Source organism: Oncorhynchus keta, chromosome 30, assembly GCF_023373465.1.
Source record: "Oncorhynchus keta strain PuntledgeMale-10-30-2019 chromosome 30, Oket_V2, whole genome shotgun sequence".
Taxonomy (NCBI): Eukaryota; Metazoa; Chordata; class Actinopteri; order Salmoniformes; family Salmonidae; genus Oncorhynchus; species Oncorhynchus keta.
Window position 1 is genome coordinate 41,823,499 of NC_068450.1, and position 19,803 is coordinate 41,843,301.

At 44.6% G+C, this 19,803-nt stretch overlaps 1 protein-coding gene across 1 annotated transcript in view; it reads left to right on the forward strand.

The window, feature by feature from the left end:
- The window catches only part of LOC118363612 (GPI ethanolamine phosphate transferase 2-like), a 134,943-nt gene that overhangs the window by 70,132 nt on the left and 45,008 nt on the right, over nt 1-19,803 (forward strand). Inside the window, exon 9 of the mRNA XM_035744668.2 lies at nt 12,338-12,774. Coding sequence (XP_035600561.1) covers nt 12,338-12,774 — 437 coding nt within the window. The remainder of the gene's footprint in view (nt 1-12,337; nt 12,775-19,803) is intronic.

The window sequence follows — 19,803 nt, forward strand, 5'->3', positions numbered from 1 at the left end:
TTAGTCTGAGGAGATCAGAAAGAAAATAATAGACAAGCGTGGTAAAGGTTAAAGGCTACAAGACCATCTCCAAGTAGCTTGATGTTCATGTGACAACAGTTGCAAATATTATTAAGAAGTTTAAGGTCCATGGAACTGTAGCCAACCTCCCTGGGCATGGCTGCAGGAGCAAAATCGACCCCAGATTGAACAGATAAAGAACCAAGGATAACTGCCAAAGAGATACAAGCTGAACTCCAAGGTGAAGGTCACTGGTTACATCACTGCCTGGTATGACAACTGCTCGGCCTCCGACCGCAAGGCACTACAGAGGGTTAGTGCATACGGCCCAGTACATCACTGGAGCCAAGCTTTCTGCCATCCAGGACCTCTATACCAGGCGTGTCAGAGGAAGGCCCTAAAAATTGTCAAAGACTCCAGCCACCCAAGTCATAGACTTCTCTCTGCTACCGCACGGCAAGAGGCCTCTAAACTGACTTCAACCCCTAAGCCATAAGACTCCTGAACTTCTCGTCAAATGGCTGCCCAGACTATTTGCAGTGCCCCCCTCACCCCCTCTTTACACCACTACTACTCTCTGTTGTCATCTATGCATAGTTACTTTAATAACTCTGCCTACATGCACATACTACCTCAAATAACCAGTCCCTCCCCTGTACATTGACTCTGTATCGGTACCCCCCTCCCCTGTATATAGTCTCGCTATTGTTATTTCACTGCTGAGCTTTAATTGCGTGGTACTTTTATCTCTTATTCTTATCTGTATTTTTTTTTAAACTGCATTATTGGTTAGGGGCTCGTAAGTAATCATTTCACTGTTGTATTCGGGGGCATGTGACTGATAACATTTGATTTGATGTCAGTTTCTGATCGCACCATTCATGGCTTTTTTGAGCGAAAGTGGGCTGCAGGAGGACTCCACTTTTGAAAGAAACATTTTTAAAAAACTAGACTGGAATTTGCTAAAATGCATATTGACAAACCCACAATCCTTCTGGAAGAATGTCCTTTGGGCAGATGAGTCAAAACTGGAGCTTTTTGGCAAGTCACATCAGCGCTATGTTCACAGACGAAGAAAAGAACACCATACCTACAGTGAAACATGGAGGAGGCTCGGTTCTGTTTTGGGGCTGCCTTGCTGCAACTGGCACAGGGTGCCTCGAATCTGTGCATGACACAATGAAATCTCAAGACTGTCAAGGCATTCTGGAGCGAAACGTACTGCCCAGTGTCAGAAAGCTCTGTCTCAGTCGCAGGTCATGTGTCCTCCAATAGGATAATGACCCAAAACACTCAGCTAAAAGCAACCAAGAATGGATAAGAACAAAACATTGGACTATTCCGAAGTGGCATTCTATGAGTCCTGATCTGAATCCTATTGAAAATCTATGGAAAGAGCTGGAACTTGCAGTCCGGAGAAGGATTGAGACAGCTGGAGCAGTTTGCTCAGGAAGAGTGGGACAAAGTACCTGTTAATAGCTGCAGAAGTCTCATTGAGACCTACGGAAAAAGTTTGATTGCAGTGATTGCATCGAAAGGTTGTGCAACAAAATATTAAGTAAAGGGTCCCACCATTTTTGTCCATGCCATTTTCATTTAGTTTTTTTGATTTCTATTAAATATGGAATAAACAATGGTGGATGCCAATTACTTTAGTCAGTTTCAAGTGATTTCAGAGAAAATTGTGCGTTTTTCATTTTTTGTGGAGGGGTACCAACACATTTGAGCACGTCTGTATATATTGAGCAGACGGTTTAAATAATTGCATTGCATGTTAATAAAAAATACACCGTTTGAGACAAAAGGTCTTCGAAATTATGCTGTCCTTTCTTTGTAATTACTTATTTCTGTCCCTGCAAGTCATATGATTAAAACCATAAGACCAAATATGTTTGCATTGTTTCAAAATGGCACCTCAAGCATGCAACATAAAGAGAGGTGAATAATTCAAATGAATTACCCTTTCCAGAAAAAGTTTTAAAGACAAACTGTTTCTTTCTACTTCTAAGTCACCAGTGTCATTTAGCTTTCTTAATTATGTTTGAAAAAGTGGCCTCTTCTCTCTCTCTTCTGGGAACTAACAGAACGTGCTGACACAGAGGAGAAGAGCACAGAGAAAGACAGAGAGAGATACAGTGCATTCGGAAAGTATTCAGACCCTTTGATTTTTCCCCCCACAATTTATTACGTTACATCATTATTATATAATTGATTAAATGTTTTTTTTTCTTCACATTACCCAATAATTTTGAAGCAAAAACAGGTTTTAAGACATTTTTGCAAAACAAATAGAAATACCATCAGACCCTTTACTCAGCACTTTGTTGAAAAACCTTTCGCAGCGATTACAGCCACGAGTCATCTTGGGTATGACGCTACATGCTCAGCACACCTGTATTTGGAGGAGTTTCTCAGATTGTTCTCTACAGATCCTCTCAAACTCTTGTCAGGTTGAATGGGGAGCGTTGCTGCACAGCTATTTTCAGGTCTCTCCAGAGATGTTCGATCGGGTTCGGACTCTGGCTGGGCCACGCAAGAACATTCAGAGACTTAAACCGAAGCTACTGCTGTATTGTCTTGGCCGTGTGCTTAGGGTTGTTGTCCTGTTGGAAGGTGAACCGTCGCCCCAGTCTGAGGCCGTGAGTGCTCTGGAGCAGGTTTTCATCAAGGATCACTCTGTACTTTGCTCCGTTCATCTTTCCCCCGATCCTGACTAGTCTCCCAGTCCCTGCCGCCGAAAAACATCCCCACGGTATGATGCTGCCACCACCATGCTTCACAGTAGGGATGGTGCCAGGTTTCATCCAGATGTAAAGCTTGGAATTCAGGCCAAAGAATTCAATCTTGGTTTCATCAGACCAGAGAATCTTGTTTCTCATGGTCTGAGAGTCCTTTAGGTGCCTTTTGACAAACTCCAAGCAGGCTGTCGTGTGCCTTTTAGAGTGGCTTCCGTCTGCCACTCTACCATAATGGCCTGATTGGTAGACTGCTACAGAGATAGTTGTCCTTCTGGAAGGTTCTCCCATCTCCACAGAGGAACTCTGGAGCTCTGTCAGAGTGACCATCTGGTTCTTGGTCACCTCCCTGACCAGGGCCATTCTCCTCCAATTGCTCAGTTTGGCCAGGCGGCCAGCTCCAGGAAGAGACTTGGTTGTTCCAAAGTTATCCCATTTAAGAATAATGGACGCCACTGTGTTGTAATAACCAAAAAAGTTCAACAAATACAAATATATTTGAGATTTGAGATTCTTCAAGGTAGCCACTCTTTGCCTTGATGACAGTTTTGCACACTCTTGGCATTCTCTCAACCAGCTTCATGAGGTAGTCCAAACCTTTGACACACCTGCTCGCTTAATGCGACTATCATTTGTTTTTCAGCAGGACAATGACCCAAAACACTCCTCCAGGCTGTGTGAAGCATTTTTGACCAAGAAGGAAGTGATGGAGTGCTGCATCAGATGACCTGGCCTCCATAATCACCTGACCTCAAACCAATTGAGATGGTTTGGGATGAGTTAGATGAGTTGGACCGCAGAGTGAAGGAAAAGCAGCCAACAAGTGCTCAGCATATGTGAGAACTTCTTCAAGAATGTTGCAAAAGCATTCCTCATGAAGCTGGTTGAGAGAATGCCAAGGGTGTTAAAATATATTTTATTTATTTACACTTTTTTGCTTACTACATAATTCCATATGTGTTATGTCATAGTTTTAATGTCTTCACTATTATTCTACATTGTCGAAAATAGTTTTTTTTTTTTACTTTAACATTTTTTTGAATGAGTAGGTGTGTCCAAACGTTTGACTGGTACTGTATACATTGTAATAGCTGTACACTGTAAAGTCCATTATTCCCCTGAAGAGTATGAAGTAGGCTGTTTGATAAGGTTTGAATCCTAAGAAACCTGCCTAAACATAGTTTGAAGTACAATACCATTATAGCTACTTTAGTAGGTCAAAGCGTAGTAGGCCAAAGCTGTGTGCTGGAAAACCTTGGTATAGCATGGATGGAATAGGCATTGTGGTGCTCATGTGAATTTCCTGTCTTTTTTGGCTTCAGACCATGCTTACTTCTCACTTAAAACATTTTTTCCCCCCATGTTTTTACACAACATTATTATACCACATTATAATACAGCATAACACAGCAAAAAATGTAGTTAAAAGTAAACAGTAATCACAAATGTCAACAGAGATAATGTAGTTGTTATTATATATTTAATATTAACAGCTGATTTTCCAGAGGGAAGCAAAAAGACAGAAACTCACTTAAGCCAATTTGGAGAAAACTGGGGGAGAACATGTCCTGATTTCTCCTAAGACAATCGAGCCCCTGGAACCTAACAGTTTACTGAAGAAAGTCCTACATTACCTGGGGAAAACATGTCCTGATTTCTCCTATGACAATCGAGCCCCTGGAACCTAACAGTTTACTGAATAAAGTCCTACGTTACCTGGGGGAAAACATGTCCTGATTTCTCCTAAGACAATCGAGCCCCTGGAACCTAACAGTTTACTGAAGAAAGTCCTACATTACCTGGAAACAAAAGTCAATTATCACTAAATATAGCATTGTAAATACAATTCAGGGATGGCCACAATTGCTCTTGAGAAGCTGCAGTTTTATGCAGGCTTTTTTTTTGTTCAATCCCAGTTCTAGCACACCTCATTCTACTATTCATGGTCGTGATGAACAGCTGAGGTCTTGATGAGCAGCCGAGTAGTAGAATCAGGTGTGGTAGCACTGGACTTGAAGAAAAAAAAAAACATGTATAGCCCTGTGGATCGTCAAGAACAATTTTGGCAACTCCAGATACAAACAATGCTGAGAAACCCCTGTAAAATACAAGTACCAAACACTCTTAAGAACGACGATATACATATTTACAAATCTGCTCTAAATCCTTTCACTACAAATGTTCAACTCCAGTAAAAGAGCACACATTCCCTTATTTATATTTGACAGAATAAATATGAAAACAGATGGGACTATGCACAGATTTGGAACAGAACATACATTTTAAGTATTGATAGTGTGCGAATGACCATGTGTGCATTGGAATTGGCATAAGTCGTTTGTCAGCTCCACATGGGCCAGCTTGCATTTATTTCTCTGTGACAAGCGCTTGCCCACAATCCACTACTCTGCCATAAAGCACTGTGTCCTTGGGAAGTACCGTAGAGATGGCATGCATCTCAATCAATGAGGGCAACAACCTGTTCCTTTAGAATCTGAAAGCTGGTCTCCTCCATTCTAGCAAGGCACACGCAATAATACACACCACCACACTCACTGCCACTTGCCTGCCACTCCACGAACCCAAAGGCTCTTTTAAGAGCCACCTAATTAATGAAAATAAGTGTGTGTGGGAATGGTCAAAATGTTTCCTCTGGGAGACAAATCCACAGTCTTCAGATCCACAGGCGGTAACTCTAAACGTTAACCCTGCGAACCCGGTTCTTAAAACATTGATTTTCACAGACCTTTTACATTTACATTTACATTTAAGTCATTTAGCAGACGCTCTTATCCAGAGCGACTTACAAATTGGTGCATTCACCTTATGACATCCAGTGGAACAGCCACTTTACAATAGTGCATCTAAATCTTTTAAGGGGGTGAGAAGGATTACTTTATCCTATCCTAGGTATTCCTTAAAGAGGTGGGGTTTCAGGTGTCTCCGGAAGGTGGTGATTGACTCCGCTGTCCTGGCGTCGTGAGGGAGTGTGTTCCACCATTGGGAGCCAGAGCAGCGAACAGTTTTGACTGGGCTGAGCGGGAACTGTACTTCCTCAGTGGTAGGGAGGCGAGCAAGCCAGAGGTGGATGAACTTTTAAATGGACAGATTGGAAGTGTTCGTTCGAAATGATTTTGCTCATTCACTCAGTACTGATTGAACATTTATTTAGCTTTCTTGGTTAAAATACAATTGTCTAAAACTGTTGATTTGTTGAAAACAGACTCATTTTATTACGTAGCTGACCAAGTTAGGAAGCGTGTCATTTTCCTTTGACTGCGCACAGCATGGCGTACAATTTAACTTAGTGTGTTTTCGAGCATGAACTGCTCTTTTCAGGTCCTGCCACAACATCTTAATCGGGTTTAGGTCTGGACTTTGACTAGGCCATTCCAGAACTTTAAGTGTATTGCTTTTGAGTCTTTCTGATGTAGAATTGCTTGTGTGTGTTGGATCATTGTCTTGCTGCATGACCCAGCTACGCTTCAGCTCACAGATGGATGGCCTGACTGGTTCCTTCAATGAGGGAAAGTCATCCAGGTCCTGAGGCAGCAAAGCATCCCCTTACCATCTCACTACCACCACCATGCTTGAACGTTTGTGTGAGGTTCTTACTGTGGAATGCAGTGTGTTTTTAACAGGGATCCATGCCTTCTGAAAAAGGATTAGCAGGCAATGATTTACATTGGCTCGTTTGATGTTCCAGGACAACTTTTAGAAATGGTGCCAACGGCGGGAATCACCACATCGCTTCCAATTATTGACCTTATGTGTCTGTGATGAACTGAAGTGAGGTCCCGCCACTGGATGCACCGTGACAGGTTTACTTTGGCTCTGTCTGTGTCAGCATGCCTTCAGAAACTGAAGGGGAGAGGAGGGAGCCTTGTGGGGTTCCTTTTGTGTGACAAACCCAGACAGTCTGGCAAAAAAGTTGAGTTCTAATGGCTATGTCCTGAATGGCACCCTACTCCCTATTTAGTGTCCTATGGGCCCTGGGGATAGGGTGCCATTAGGTAAGCAGGAAAACACTTGGGTGACAAACTGCCCTGTTGATGCTAAATCCACGTTACGACCAGACGAGATCTCCAGCAGTGTGCCAGTCTGCTATTGGATTAGCATATACAGTCAGGTCCAACATTATTGGCACCCATGGTAAAGATTAGCAAAAAGACTGTATAAAATAAGAATTTAAATATTGAGATATATTGTTTTCTAAAAAATCTTGGGAAATTATATTAGTTTTTACTAATAAAATTGCTCAGAGAAAGAGATTTTGTTTCACAAGTAAATATTTTTACTCAAAAGATATGGGTCAAAATTATTGCCACCCTTGTTTCAACATCTTTCAATTCCTCACCTTGCGAGGATAATGGCACTGAGTCTTTTTCTAAAAGTTTTATGAGATTGGAGAACACTTTGGGAGAGATCTTAGGCATTCCTCCTTACAGAATCTTTCCAGATCCTTGATATCTTTCGTCTCCGCTTATGGACTGACTCCTTCAATTCAAACCACAATTGTCAAGTGCGGCGACTAAGATGGCCTTTCCAAATGCTTATTTTGTGGTCAACTAACCTTTTCTTTGTGGATGTTGATGTGTGCTTCGGGTTATTTTCTTGCTGGAAGATCCACTTGCAGCCAAGATTTAGCCTCCTGGCAGAGGCAACCAAGTTTTGAGCTAAAATGTCCTGGTATGGGTCAAAATCACCATTGACCTTAACAATGGTCCCAGGACCAGTGGAAGCGAAATAGCTAATAACATCCAAGATCCTCCTCCATATTTACAATAGGTATGGGATTCTTTTTGCATTTGCATCTTTCTTTAGATGCCAAACCCACCGCTTGTGTGCAAAGAGATATCTTTTCATGTCACCCAACAAAGGCCTGACGTTTGCTAAACAGCATTGGCAATTGGATCAGAACCGGTGCTATGGTTAGATGACATGAATCTAGAGCTATTGGCCGTGCACGCCATTGGTGGGTTTGGTGTTGAAAGAAAGATGCAAATGCAGAAGATAACCACATACCTACTGAAAATATGGTGGATCTTTGATGTTATGGAGCTATTTTGCTTCCACTGGTCCTTGGGGCCCTTGTTAAGGTCAACGGACTAATGAACTTTACTCAGTGCCACAACATTGAAGCAAAAACCTGGATGCCTCTGCCAGGAGGCTGGAACTTGGCTGCTAGTGAAGAAATGGTTAATTGACCGGGGGGAAAAATTGTCCGTCTGTCTCCAGACTTGAACCCCATTGAAAACCTGTGGTTTGAATTGAAGAGGGCCGTTCATATGCAGAGACAAAGAATATCAAGGATCTGGAAGAATCGGTCTAAGATCCCTCCCAATGTGTTCTCCAATCCCACAATTAAGGTGAGGTATTAAGAGATATGAAAAACACATGTGCCAATAATGTTTATTCCTATTAAAGGACCTGCTATTGGCGGACCAAAAAAAAAGCAGATACTGATTAATCGGACTGTTTTTATATATGTATTTGTAATAATGACAATTACAACAATACTGAATTAACTATTTTATTTTCATTTAATATAATACATAAATAAAATCAATTTAGTCTCAAATAAATAATGAAACCTGTTTGGTTTAAATAATAAAAAAACAGTGTTTGAGAAGAAGGTAAAAGTGCAATATGTGACCTGTAAAAAAGCTAACATTTAAGTTCCTTGCTCAGAACATGAGAACATGTGAAAGCTGGTGGTTCCTTTATAGTCTTCAATATTTCCAGTTAAGAAATTTTAGGTTGTAGTTATTATAGGACTATTTCTCTCTATATCATTTGTATTTCATATACTTTTGACTATTGGATGTGCTTATAGGCACTATAGTATTGCCAGCCTCATCTCGGGAGTTGATAGGCTTGAAGTCATAAACAGTGCTGTGCTTCAAGCATTGCGAAGAGCTGCTGGCAAACGCAGGAAAGTCCTGTTTGAATGAAGGCTTACGAGCCTGCTGCTGCCTACCACCGCTCAGTCAGACTGCTCTATCAAATATCAAATCATAGACTTAATTATAATATAATAAACACACAGAAACACAAGCCTTATGTCATTAATATGGTCAAATCCGGAAACTATCATTTCGAAAACAAAACGATTATCCTTTCAGTGAAATACGGAACCGTTCCGTATTTTATCGAACGGGTGTCAACCCTAAGCCTAAATATTGCTGTTACATTGCACAACCTTCAATGTTATGTCATAATCATGTCAAATTCTGTCAAATTCATTACGGTCTTTGTTAGGAAGAAATGGTCTTCACACAGTTCACAACGAGCCAGGCGGCCCAGACTGCTGCAATATACCCTGACGCTAATGCGCTTTTGTTAAATCATCACCCGTTTGGCGAAGTAGGCTGTGATTCGATGATGAATTAACAGGCACCTCATTGATTATTTGCAACGCAGGACAAGCTAGTTAAACTAGTAATATCATCAACCATGTGTAGTTAACGAGTGATTATGTTAAGATTGATTGTTTTTTTATAAGATAAGTTTAATGCTAGCTAGCACCTTACCTTGGCTCCTTGCTGCACTCGAGTAACAGGTGGTCAGCCTGCCATTCAGTCTCCTCGTGGATTGCAAGGTAATCGGCCATAATCGGCATCCAAAAATGGCGATTACCGATTGTTATGAAAACTTGAAATCGGCCCTAATTAATCAGCAATGCCGGTTGACCTCTACTATCAATAATTGTATTTATTTTCTTATCAACGGAACATGAAATACGGTAATATGCTTTTCTTCCCGGAGTAATGTCTGAACAAGGACATGGATAATATACAGTTAGCTGGGTTTTCTATGCATCGGAAGGACGGCAGTGTTTGGTAACATTGTGGGGGTGGTGTGTGTCTCTTTGTTAACAACAGCTGGTGCGCGATCTCTAATATTAAGGAAGTCTCAGCTTATTTAGAGATTTTCTAACTCGCCTGAGATGGATTACCTCATGATAAACTGTAGACTATTATTTACCATGAGTTTTATACCATATTTTTCCATAGCGGTCTATTTACCACCACAAAACTATGCTGGCACTAACGAGCTCTACAAGACCATAAGCAATCAAGAAAATACTCATCCATAGGCGACACTCCTAGAGGCCTGTGATTTTAATGCAGAAAAACTGGAATCTGTTTTACCTCATTTCTACCAGCATGTCACCTGTGCAAAAAAAAAAAACTCTAGATCACCTTTATTCCAAGCACAGAGACGCATACAAAGCTCTCCCTCTGCCTTCATTTAGCAAATCTGACCAGAACTCTACGTTCCTGATACCTGCTTACAAGCAAAAACTCAAACAGGAAGTGGTCCGATGAAGCAGATGCTAAGCTACAGGACTGTTTTGCTAGCACAGACTGGAATATGTTCCGGGACTCATCCGATGGCATTGAGCAGTTTACCACGTCAGTCACTGGCTTCATTAATAAGTACAGCCTGTAATAACTACATGTTTCAAGCAAACCACCATAGTCCCTGTGCCCAAGAACAACAAGGAAACCTGTCTAAATGACTACCGCCCCGTAGCACTCGCATCTATCTGTAGCCATCAAATGCTTTGAAAGGCTGGTCATGGCTCACATCAACACCATCATCCCAGAAACCCTGGCCACCCTCCAATTCGCATACCGCCCCCAACAGATCCACCAACGACACCATCTCTTTTGCACTCCACACTGCTCTTTCCCACCTGGATAAAAAAGGAACACACACGTGAGAATGCTGTTCATTGACGACAGCTCAGCGTTCAACACCACAGTGCCCTCTAAGCTCATTGCTAAGCTAAGGACACTGGGACTGAACACCTCCCTCTGCCACTGGACCCTGGACTATTTACATTGACTCGCTTTTATTATATTCATGAATTTGTTTATATTTTTTGCACCGGCTCTATGCACACTCAGTAGACTTCACCAACCCACTCATACATACTACACTGATACTCCAACACAAATAAAACACTCTACATAGACTCACACACACACACACGCCTATTAATGCCACACACTAACACACAGACACACTTTCACACTCTTTGACACTCTTCACCCACGCTGCTACTCTGTTTATTATCTATCCTGATTGCCTAGTCACTTTACCCTTACCTACACGTACATATTACCTCAACTACCAACACTGCTGCTACTCTGTTTATTATCTATCCTGATTGCCTAGTCACTTTACCCCTACCAACACGTACATATTACCTCAACTACCAACACTGCTGCTACTCTGTTTATTATCTATCATTTTTTGTCACTTTAAACACTTGTACTTCAATTATAGCCTCGTTAAACCTTGTTAGCCTCGTTATTTTATTGTGTTACTATTACCTTTTATGTACTTAGGAAGTATTTGTCTTTGTAACTCTGCATTGTTGGGAATGGGCTTGTTAGTAAGTCTACACCTGTTGTATTTGTCGCATGTGACCAATAAAATGTGATTTGATTCGAATGTTGTTCCTGACTGTATATAGCCACGGTTTGACACTCATTTTGGTTAGCCATAAGCAGACAGTACTTTAAATGCTGGCCAACCCCAACAAATCTGATAAATTGGCAGATGTGAGACCATTCCAGGGAAATGCTGTTGCGATTCAAGTACCCTCCGTTCCTCAGCTCAGGGACCTTGAAGCAACAGAGGGAAAGAGGGATGATGAAGAAAGGAGAAATGAACAAAGAAAGGGTCCCCCCCCCCCTGACTTTGGTTTACACAAACAGAGTTCTGCTTACGCATTCCGTTTTCCCCTCTGCTGAGCTTGCGGCATGGTGTGCCCCTCCCGCCGATGCGTGAGTGGCACTTGGCGAGGACGAGCCCCTCTCTGTGGAGCAGCGTGTTACCGTGACACGCTACTGGGGGGGTCTGTGTTTATGGAAAGCGATCACTTCACCTTCTTTTGTTTGTGTAATAATTCATTTCATGATGTTTCCTTTACTCATACCATTTTGAGGGAGTGTGAGGGAAGGAAAATGAATACTACAATACAGACAATAGATTTCGATAGTCGGTCAATAGATTTGAGTGGCCCTGAAGCACGTTACACACAGTCTGTCCCTGTGAGTTTTAGCTGCTGTCCCCAATGACAGTGTGTTAACTTAGTGGGATCAGAGGAGTCCACTTACTCACTCTGTCAGGCTCCCCCTGAGTACTGAGTCAACAACAAGCCCCAGGGGGAGTACTACAACTCAGTGTGGGGCGAAAACACACAGACACACAAACACACGCATGGTCCTAGAATAGAAATAGACCTTCGTTGTTGTTGTTGTTCTGCTTTCTAACAGCTTAGGTCAGGATCTTGGGAACGCCATCAAAAAGCCTTCTCTTTCTAGGTTGGGGCATCTGTGCTCCCTGATATGTTATTGTGTTAAAATGACTTCAACTAGAACGTATTGGCCGGTATTTTAATTGCAGCCTTTATCTTGATCGTTTTGGTAAGTTTAGGTTACTCTGTATTAATTGTATTGCTTTGATGTGAAGTCAACTCTATGCTGTGGTTTGGCCAATGTGTTTATGTGTAATTAGTTGTTTATATTCCAGTAGCGGCCTGTGAGCCTAATATGACATCTTCTCTTTGTCTCCTTCTCCCCTAGTCTCCATCCCGTGCCAGCGGCGGTGGGTGGTCGCTGTCGGAACTTGACATTCTGCTCCTGGCTGGCACAGCTGGCCACACACTTAGCCTGTCGGCCAGCAGCTTCGTGGAGGAGGAGCACCAGGTCTGGTACTTCCTGCTCAACACCCTCTGTCTCGTCGTCTTCCAGGACGTCTGTCGCAAGTACTTCCGGGAGCGCAGGGCCAACATTGGCGTCATAGGGTGTTCGGAGGACGAAGACCGCCTCCCTCCTTCCAAAGAGGAGGATGTGGTAGCCTCACCGTTGACTGATTTGGGGGTGACAGGCGCAGATTCAGAGAGGTGGCTGGCCCTGGCAACACCGCTGCTTACCCTGGCGTGTTGCCGTCTGCTGCGCTCGCTCAACCAGACCGGGGTGCAGTGGGTTCATCTGCCTGACCTGGGACACTGGCTCAACAGGTGGGTGTGCTGAGGTTTGAATAGACCGGAATACTTGCTATTTATTGTTGTGCTGTGTGTTACTTCACACAAGATAAATGTTGGCATAAGTGGAGTGCCATACACTACCATATAGTGGTAGTTGAATATATTACATTTTCTTAATTTGAAGCAGCCTTTAGGAAAATATCAGTGTTTTTGTTAGCTTGCTTTTTGCCTAGTTCAGATCCACTATTTGATACATAGACCAATTCATTAAAGCAACATTTTGCATAATTATGCTTTGTGAAGGCCATCGGCAGTGCTTTCACGGAGAAGCGGTAGAACAAGTCTACTGCTTGAGTATAACAGTTCCTCCATCTTTTATTCATACCCCTATCATACACTCAGATCTATGCCCGGTTTCTAGCTTTCAACGGCTTTCATGACGCACCGTCACTGAAGTGCAACTCTACTTCTGAGTAAAAATGTGTCGTTCTGCCCCTGAGCAAGACAGTTAATCCACTGTTCCCCGGGGCGCCGAATACGTGGATGTTGATTATGGCTGCCCCCCCGCACCTCTCTGATTCAGAGGGGTTGGATTAAATGCAGAAGACTCATTTCAGTTGGACAACTGACTAGGTTGACTCTCTGCTATGCAATCTGGTTTCAGAGCTGGTCATGGATGCACCTCAGCCACGCTCAAGGTCCTAAACGATATCTTAATCGCCATCGATAAGAAACATTACTATGCAGCCGTATTCATTGATCTGGCCAAGGCTTTTGACTCTGTCAATCACCACATCCTCATCGGCAGACTCGACAGCCTTGGTTTCTCAAATGATTGCCTCGCCTGGTTCACCAACTACTCCTCTGATAGAGTTCAGTGTGTCAAATCGGAGGGTCTGCTGTCCGGACCTCTGGCAGTCTCTATGGGGGTGCCACAGGGTTCAATTCTTGGACCGACTCTCTTCTCTGTATACATCAATGAGTTCGCTCTTGCTGCTGGTGAGTCTCTGATCCACCTCTACGCAGACGACACCATTCTGTATACTTCTGGCCCTTCTTTGGACACTGTGTTAACAACCCTCCAGGCAAGCTTCAATGCCATTACAACTCTCCTTCCGTGGCCTCCAATTGCTCTTAAATACAAGTAAAACTAAATGCATGCTCTTCAACCGATCGCTACCTGCACCTACCCGCCTGTCCAACATCACTACTCTGGACGGCTCTGACTTAGAATACGTGGACAACTACAAATACTTAGGTGTCTGGTTAGACTGTAAACTCTCCTTCCAGACCCATATCAAACATCTCCAGTCCAAAGTTAAATCTAGAATTGGCTTCCTATTTCGCAACAAAGCATCCTTCACTCATGCTGCCAAACATACCCTTGTAAAACTGACCATTCTACCAATCCTCGACTTTGCGATGTCATTTACAAAATAGCCTCCGACACACTACTCAACAAATTGGATGCAGTCTATCATAGTGCAATTTGTTTTGTCACCAAAGCCCCATATACTACCCACCATTGCGACCTGTACGCTCTCGTTGGCTGGCCCTCGCTTCATACTCGTCGCCAAACCCACTGGCTCCATGTCATCTACAAGACCCTGCTAGGTAAAGTCCCCCCTTATCTCAGCTTGCTGGTCACCACCGCATCTCCCACCTGTAGCACGCGCTCCAGCAGGTATATCTCTCTAGTCACCCCCAAGACCAATTATTTCTTTGGCCGCCTCTCCTTCCAGTTCTCTGCTGCCAATGACTGGAACGAACTACAAAAATCTCTGAAACTGGAAACACTTATCTCCCTCACTAGCTTTAAGCACCAACTGTCAGAGCAGCTAACAGATTACTGCACCTGTACATAGCCCACCTATAATTTAGCCCAAACAACTACCTCTTTCCCAACTGTATTTTATTTATTTATTTATTTTGCTCCTTTGCACCCCATTATTTTTATTTCTACTTTGCACATTATTCCATTGCAAAACTATCATTCCAGTGTTTTACTTGCTATATTGTATTTACTTTGCCGCCACTTTACTTTTTGCCTTTTTGGCCTTTTTATTGCCTTTACCTCCTTATCTCGCCTCATTTGCTCACATTGTATATGGACTTGTTTTTGTACTGTATTATTGACTGTATGTTTGTTTTACTCCATGTGTAACTCTGTGTCATTGTATCTGTCGAACTGCTTTGCTTTATCTTGGCCAGGTCGCAATTGTAAATGAGAACTTGTTCTCAACTTGCCTACCTGGTTAAATAAAGGTGAAATAAATCAAATAAATAAATAGGTATTCCCCTTTCCATTCACACAACACAGGAGTGCCTTATTAGCTTGTGAAGATTACAGTTCTAGAGGGCCGACTCACAGGCAGTACTCTCTTCCCAGTCAGTTATGACTATGTTGTATGAAAGGAATACATATAGCTCATGGTAATACTGTTCCATAGGTCTCAACCCGCATGGTCTCAAGTCGTAGCCTGTCCAAGAGACTTCAGTTCCTGTGCTCATCCTCGTTTCCAACATGATTTTCCCTCCTTCCTGTTAGAGTTATGGTAGTACAAAAAGTACAAACCTCTGCAGAGTCATCAAATGAGCAAAATGACAATGTAAATTACGCAGGCTCCGCCGCTCGCCGCATGTGGCAGGGGCTACAGTCCATTACGGAATACAAAGGAAGATCCAACCGTGATCTGCCCAAATGATGCCTCTCTACTCGACCAACTCAATGCATTTTATGCCAGCTTTGAAAACAGCAACGTCGTGCCGGGTGGGATGGCCGTGACCCAGACGATTTGGTGATCTCGCTCTCCGAGGCCGACGTGAGAAACATCTTTAATCGGGTCAACACCTGCAAGGGCGCGGGACCGACAGTAATCCAGGGAGCAGTCTCAGAGCATGGGCAGAACAACTGGCAGGCATATTAGGGTACTTTTCAACCTCACCTTGTCCCAGTCTATAATCCACACATGTTTTAAGAAGACCACTATCATTCCTGTCCCCAAGAACTCTAAAGCTTCATGCCACAATGACTACCGCCCTGTAGCACTCACATCTGTAATCATGAAGTGCTCTGAGAGGCTGGTTATGGCAACACATTAGCTCCATCATCCCAGACACCCTAAACCTACTCGTTTGCATACTGCCCCAACAGGTCCATAGATGACGCAAACTGAATTGCTTTCAACACTACCCTCACCCACTTAGATAAGAGGAATACCTATGTGAAAATGCTGTTCATTGATTACAGCTCAGCGTTCAACACCATTGCGTTCACACCTCCCTCTGCAACTGGATCCTGGACTTCCTGCGCCACGCTATCCCTCAACACAGGGGCCCCACAGGGGTGTTTGCTCCTCTATTCCTTGTTCACCCACAACTGCGTAGCCACGCACGACTCCAGGACCATCATCAAGTTTGCTGACAACCTGACGGTGGTAGGACTGATCACTGGCGAAGATGAGTCAGCCTACAGGGAGGATGTCAGTGACCTGGCAGTGTGGTGCTAGAACAACAACCTCTCCCTCAATGTCAGTAAGACCAAGGAGCACGATGGGGCTGCAGTGGAGCAGGTCGAGATCTTCAAGTTCCTCGGTGTCCAAATCACTGAAGACTTAAAATGATCCAAACACAAGCGTACGGTTGTCAACATGGCGCGACAGCCCAGCTTCCCTCTCAGGAGGTTGGAAAAGTTTGGCATGGGCCCTCAAATCCTTAAAAAGTAAATGTCTGGTGTGGCAATAGCACCGCCCTCAATCACATGGCTCTACAGAGGGTGGTGCAGACAGCCCAGGACATCACTGGGGCACATGTCCTTGCCAACCAGTACATCTACACTGAACGAAAATATAAACGCAACATGTAAAGTGTTGGTTCCATGTTTCATGAGTTGAAATACAAAACTCCAGACATTTTCCATATGCACAATAATCATATTTCTCTTCAGTTGTGTGCACAAATGTGTTGACATCCCTGTTAGTGAGCATTTCTCCTTTGCCAAGATAATTCATCCACCTGACAGCTGTGGCATATCCAGAAGCTAATTAAACAGTATGATCATTACACAGGTGCACCTTGTGCTTGGGACAACAAAATGGCACTTTATAATGTGCAGTTCTGTCACATAACACAATGCTACAGATGTTTCAAGTTTTAAGGGAGCGTGCAATTGGCATGCTGAGTGCAGGAATGTCCACAAGAGCTGTGTCCAGAGAATGTAATGCTGATTTCTTTACCATAAGCCACATCCAACGTTGTTTTACTGATTTTGGTACTACATACAACCGGCCTTACAACCACAGACCACGTGTAACCACACCAGCTCAGGATCCCCACATCCGGCTTCTTCACCTGTGGGATTGTCTGAAGGGGCTGAGAGGAGTATTTCTGTCTGTAATAAAGCCCTTTTGTGGGAAAAACAAATTATTTAAATAGACTGATTTCTTTATATTTTTTAAAATCTTTGAAATTGTTGTATGTTGCGTACATTTTTTTATTCAGTATATATCAGGCAGTGTGGTCGGAAGGCCCAGAGAAAATATTAATGACTGCAACCACCCAAGCAATAGACTATTCTCTCTGCTTCCGCACAGGAATAGGTACCGGTGCATAAGTATGGCACCAACAGGCTCTTGAACAGCTTCTATCCCCAAGCAATAAGACTGATAAATAGCTAACAAAATAGCTGACACGGACGATCTGAGTAAACCTTGTATCTTTATTGACCTTTTATTGTTATTTTTGCACTTTCTCTATGCACACTCACTGGGCCCTACACACACACACACTCACTGGGCCCTACACACACACAAACACACACACTCACTGGGCCCTACACACACACACACACGCACACACTCACTGGGCCCTACACACACACACATACACACTCACTGGGCCCTACACACACACACCCACTGGGCCCTACACACACACACACTCACTGGGCCCTACACACACACACACAATCACTGGGCCCTACACACACACACACACTCACTGGGCCCTACACACACACACACACTCACTGGGCCCACACACACACTCACTGGGCCCCACACACACACACACACTCACTGGGCCCTACACACACACACATACACACTCACTGGGCCCTACACACACACACTCACTGGGCCCTACACACACACACACACTCACTGGGCCCTACACACACACACTCACTGGGCCCTACACACACACACTCACTGGGCCCTACACACACACACACACACTCACTGGGCCCACACACACACTCACTGGGTCCTACACACACACACACACACACACACACACACACACACACACACACACACACACACACACACTGGGCCCTACACACACACACTCACTGGGCCCTACACACACACACACTCACTGGGCCCTACACACACACACTCACTGGGCCCTACACACACACTCACTGGGCCCTACACATACACACTCACTGGGCCCTACACATACACACTCACTGGGCCCTACACACACACACTCACTGGGCCCTACACACACACTCACTGGGCCCTACACACACACACACACACACACACACACACACACACACACACACACACACACACACACACACTGGGCCCTACACACACACACACACAGACACACACTCACTGGGCCCTACACACACACACATACACACTCACTGGGCCCTACACACACACACTCACTGGGCCCTACACACACACACTCACTGGGCCCTACGCACGCACACACACACACACACACACACACACACACACACACACACACACACACAATCACTGGGCCCTCCACACACACACTCACTGGGCCCTACACACACACACACACATACACACTCACTGGGCCCTACACACACACACACACACTCACTGGGTCACACACACACACACACACACACACACACACACACACACTCACTGGGCCCTACACACACACACACACACTCACTGGGCCCTACACACACACACACACTCACTGGGCCCTACACACACACACACACACACACACACACACTCACTGGGCCCTACACACACACACATACACACTCACTGGGCCCTACACACACACACTCACTGGGCCCTACACACACACACACACACACACACACACACACACACACACACACACACACACACACACACACACACACAGACACACACTCACTGGGCCCTAGACACACACACACACACTCACTGGGCCCTACACACTCACTGGGCCCTGGGCCCTACACATACACACTCACTGGGCCCTACACACACACACTCACTGGGCCCTACACACACACACTCACTGGGCCCTACACACACACACACACACACACACACACACACACACACACACACACACACACACACACACACACACACACACTGGGCCCCACACACACACACACACACACACACTCACACACACACACACACACACACACACACACACACACACACACACACACACACACACACACACACACACACACACACACACACACACACTCACTGGGCCCTACACACACACACTCACTGGGCCCTACACACACACACACACATACACACTCACTGGGCCCTACACACACACACACTCACTGGGTCCTACACACACACACACACACACACACACACACACACACACACACACACACACTCACTGGGCCCTACACACACACACACACACTCACTGGGCCCTACACACACACACACACACTCACTGGGCCCTACACACACACACACACTCACTGGGCCCTACACACACACACTCACTGGGCCCTACACACAGACACACACACACACACACTCACTGGGCCCTACACACACACACACACACACACACACACTCACTGGGCCACACACACATACACACTCACTGGGCCCTACACACACTCACTGGGCCCTACACACACACACACACACACACACACACACACACACATCACACACACACACACACACACACACTCACTGGGCCCTACACACACACACTCACTGGGCCCTACACACACACACAGACACACACTCACTGGGCCCTACACACACACACACAATCACCGGGCCCTCACACACACACACTCAC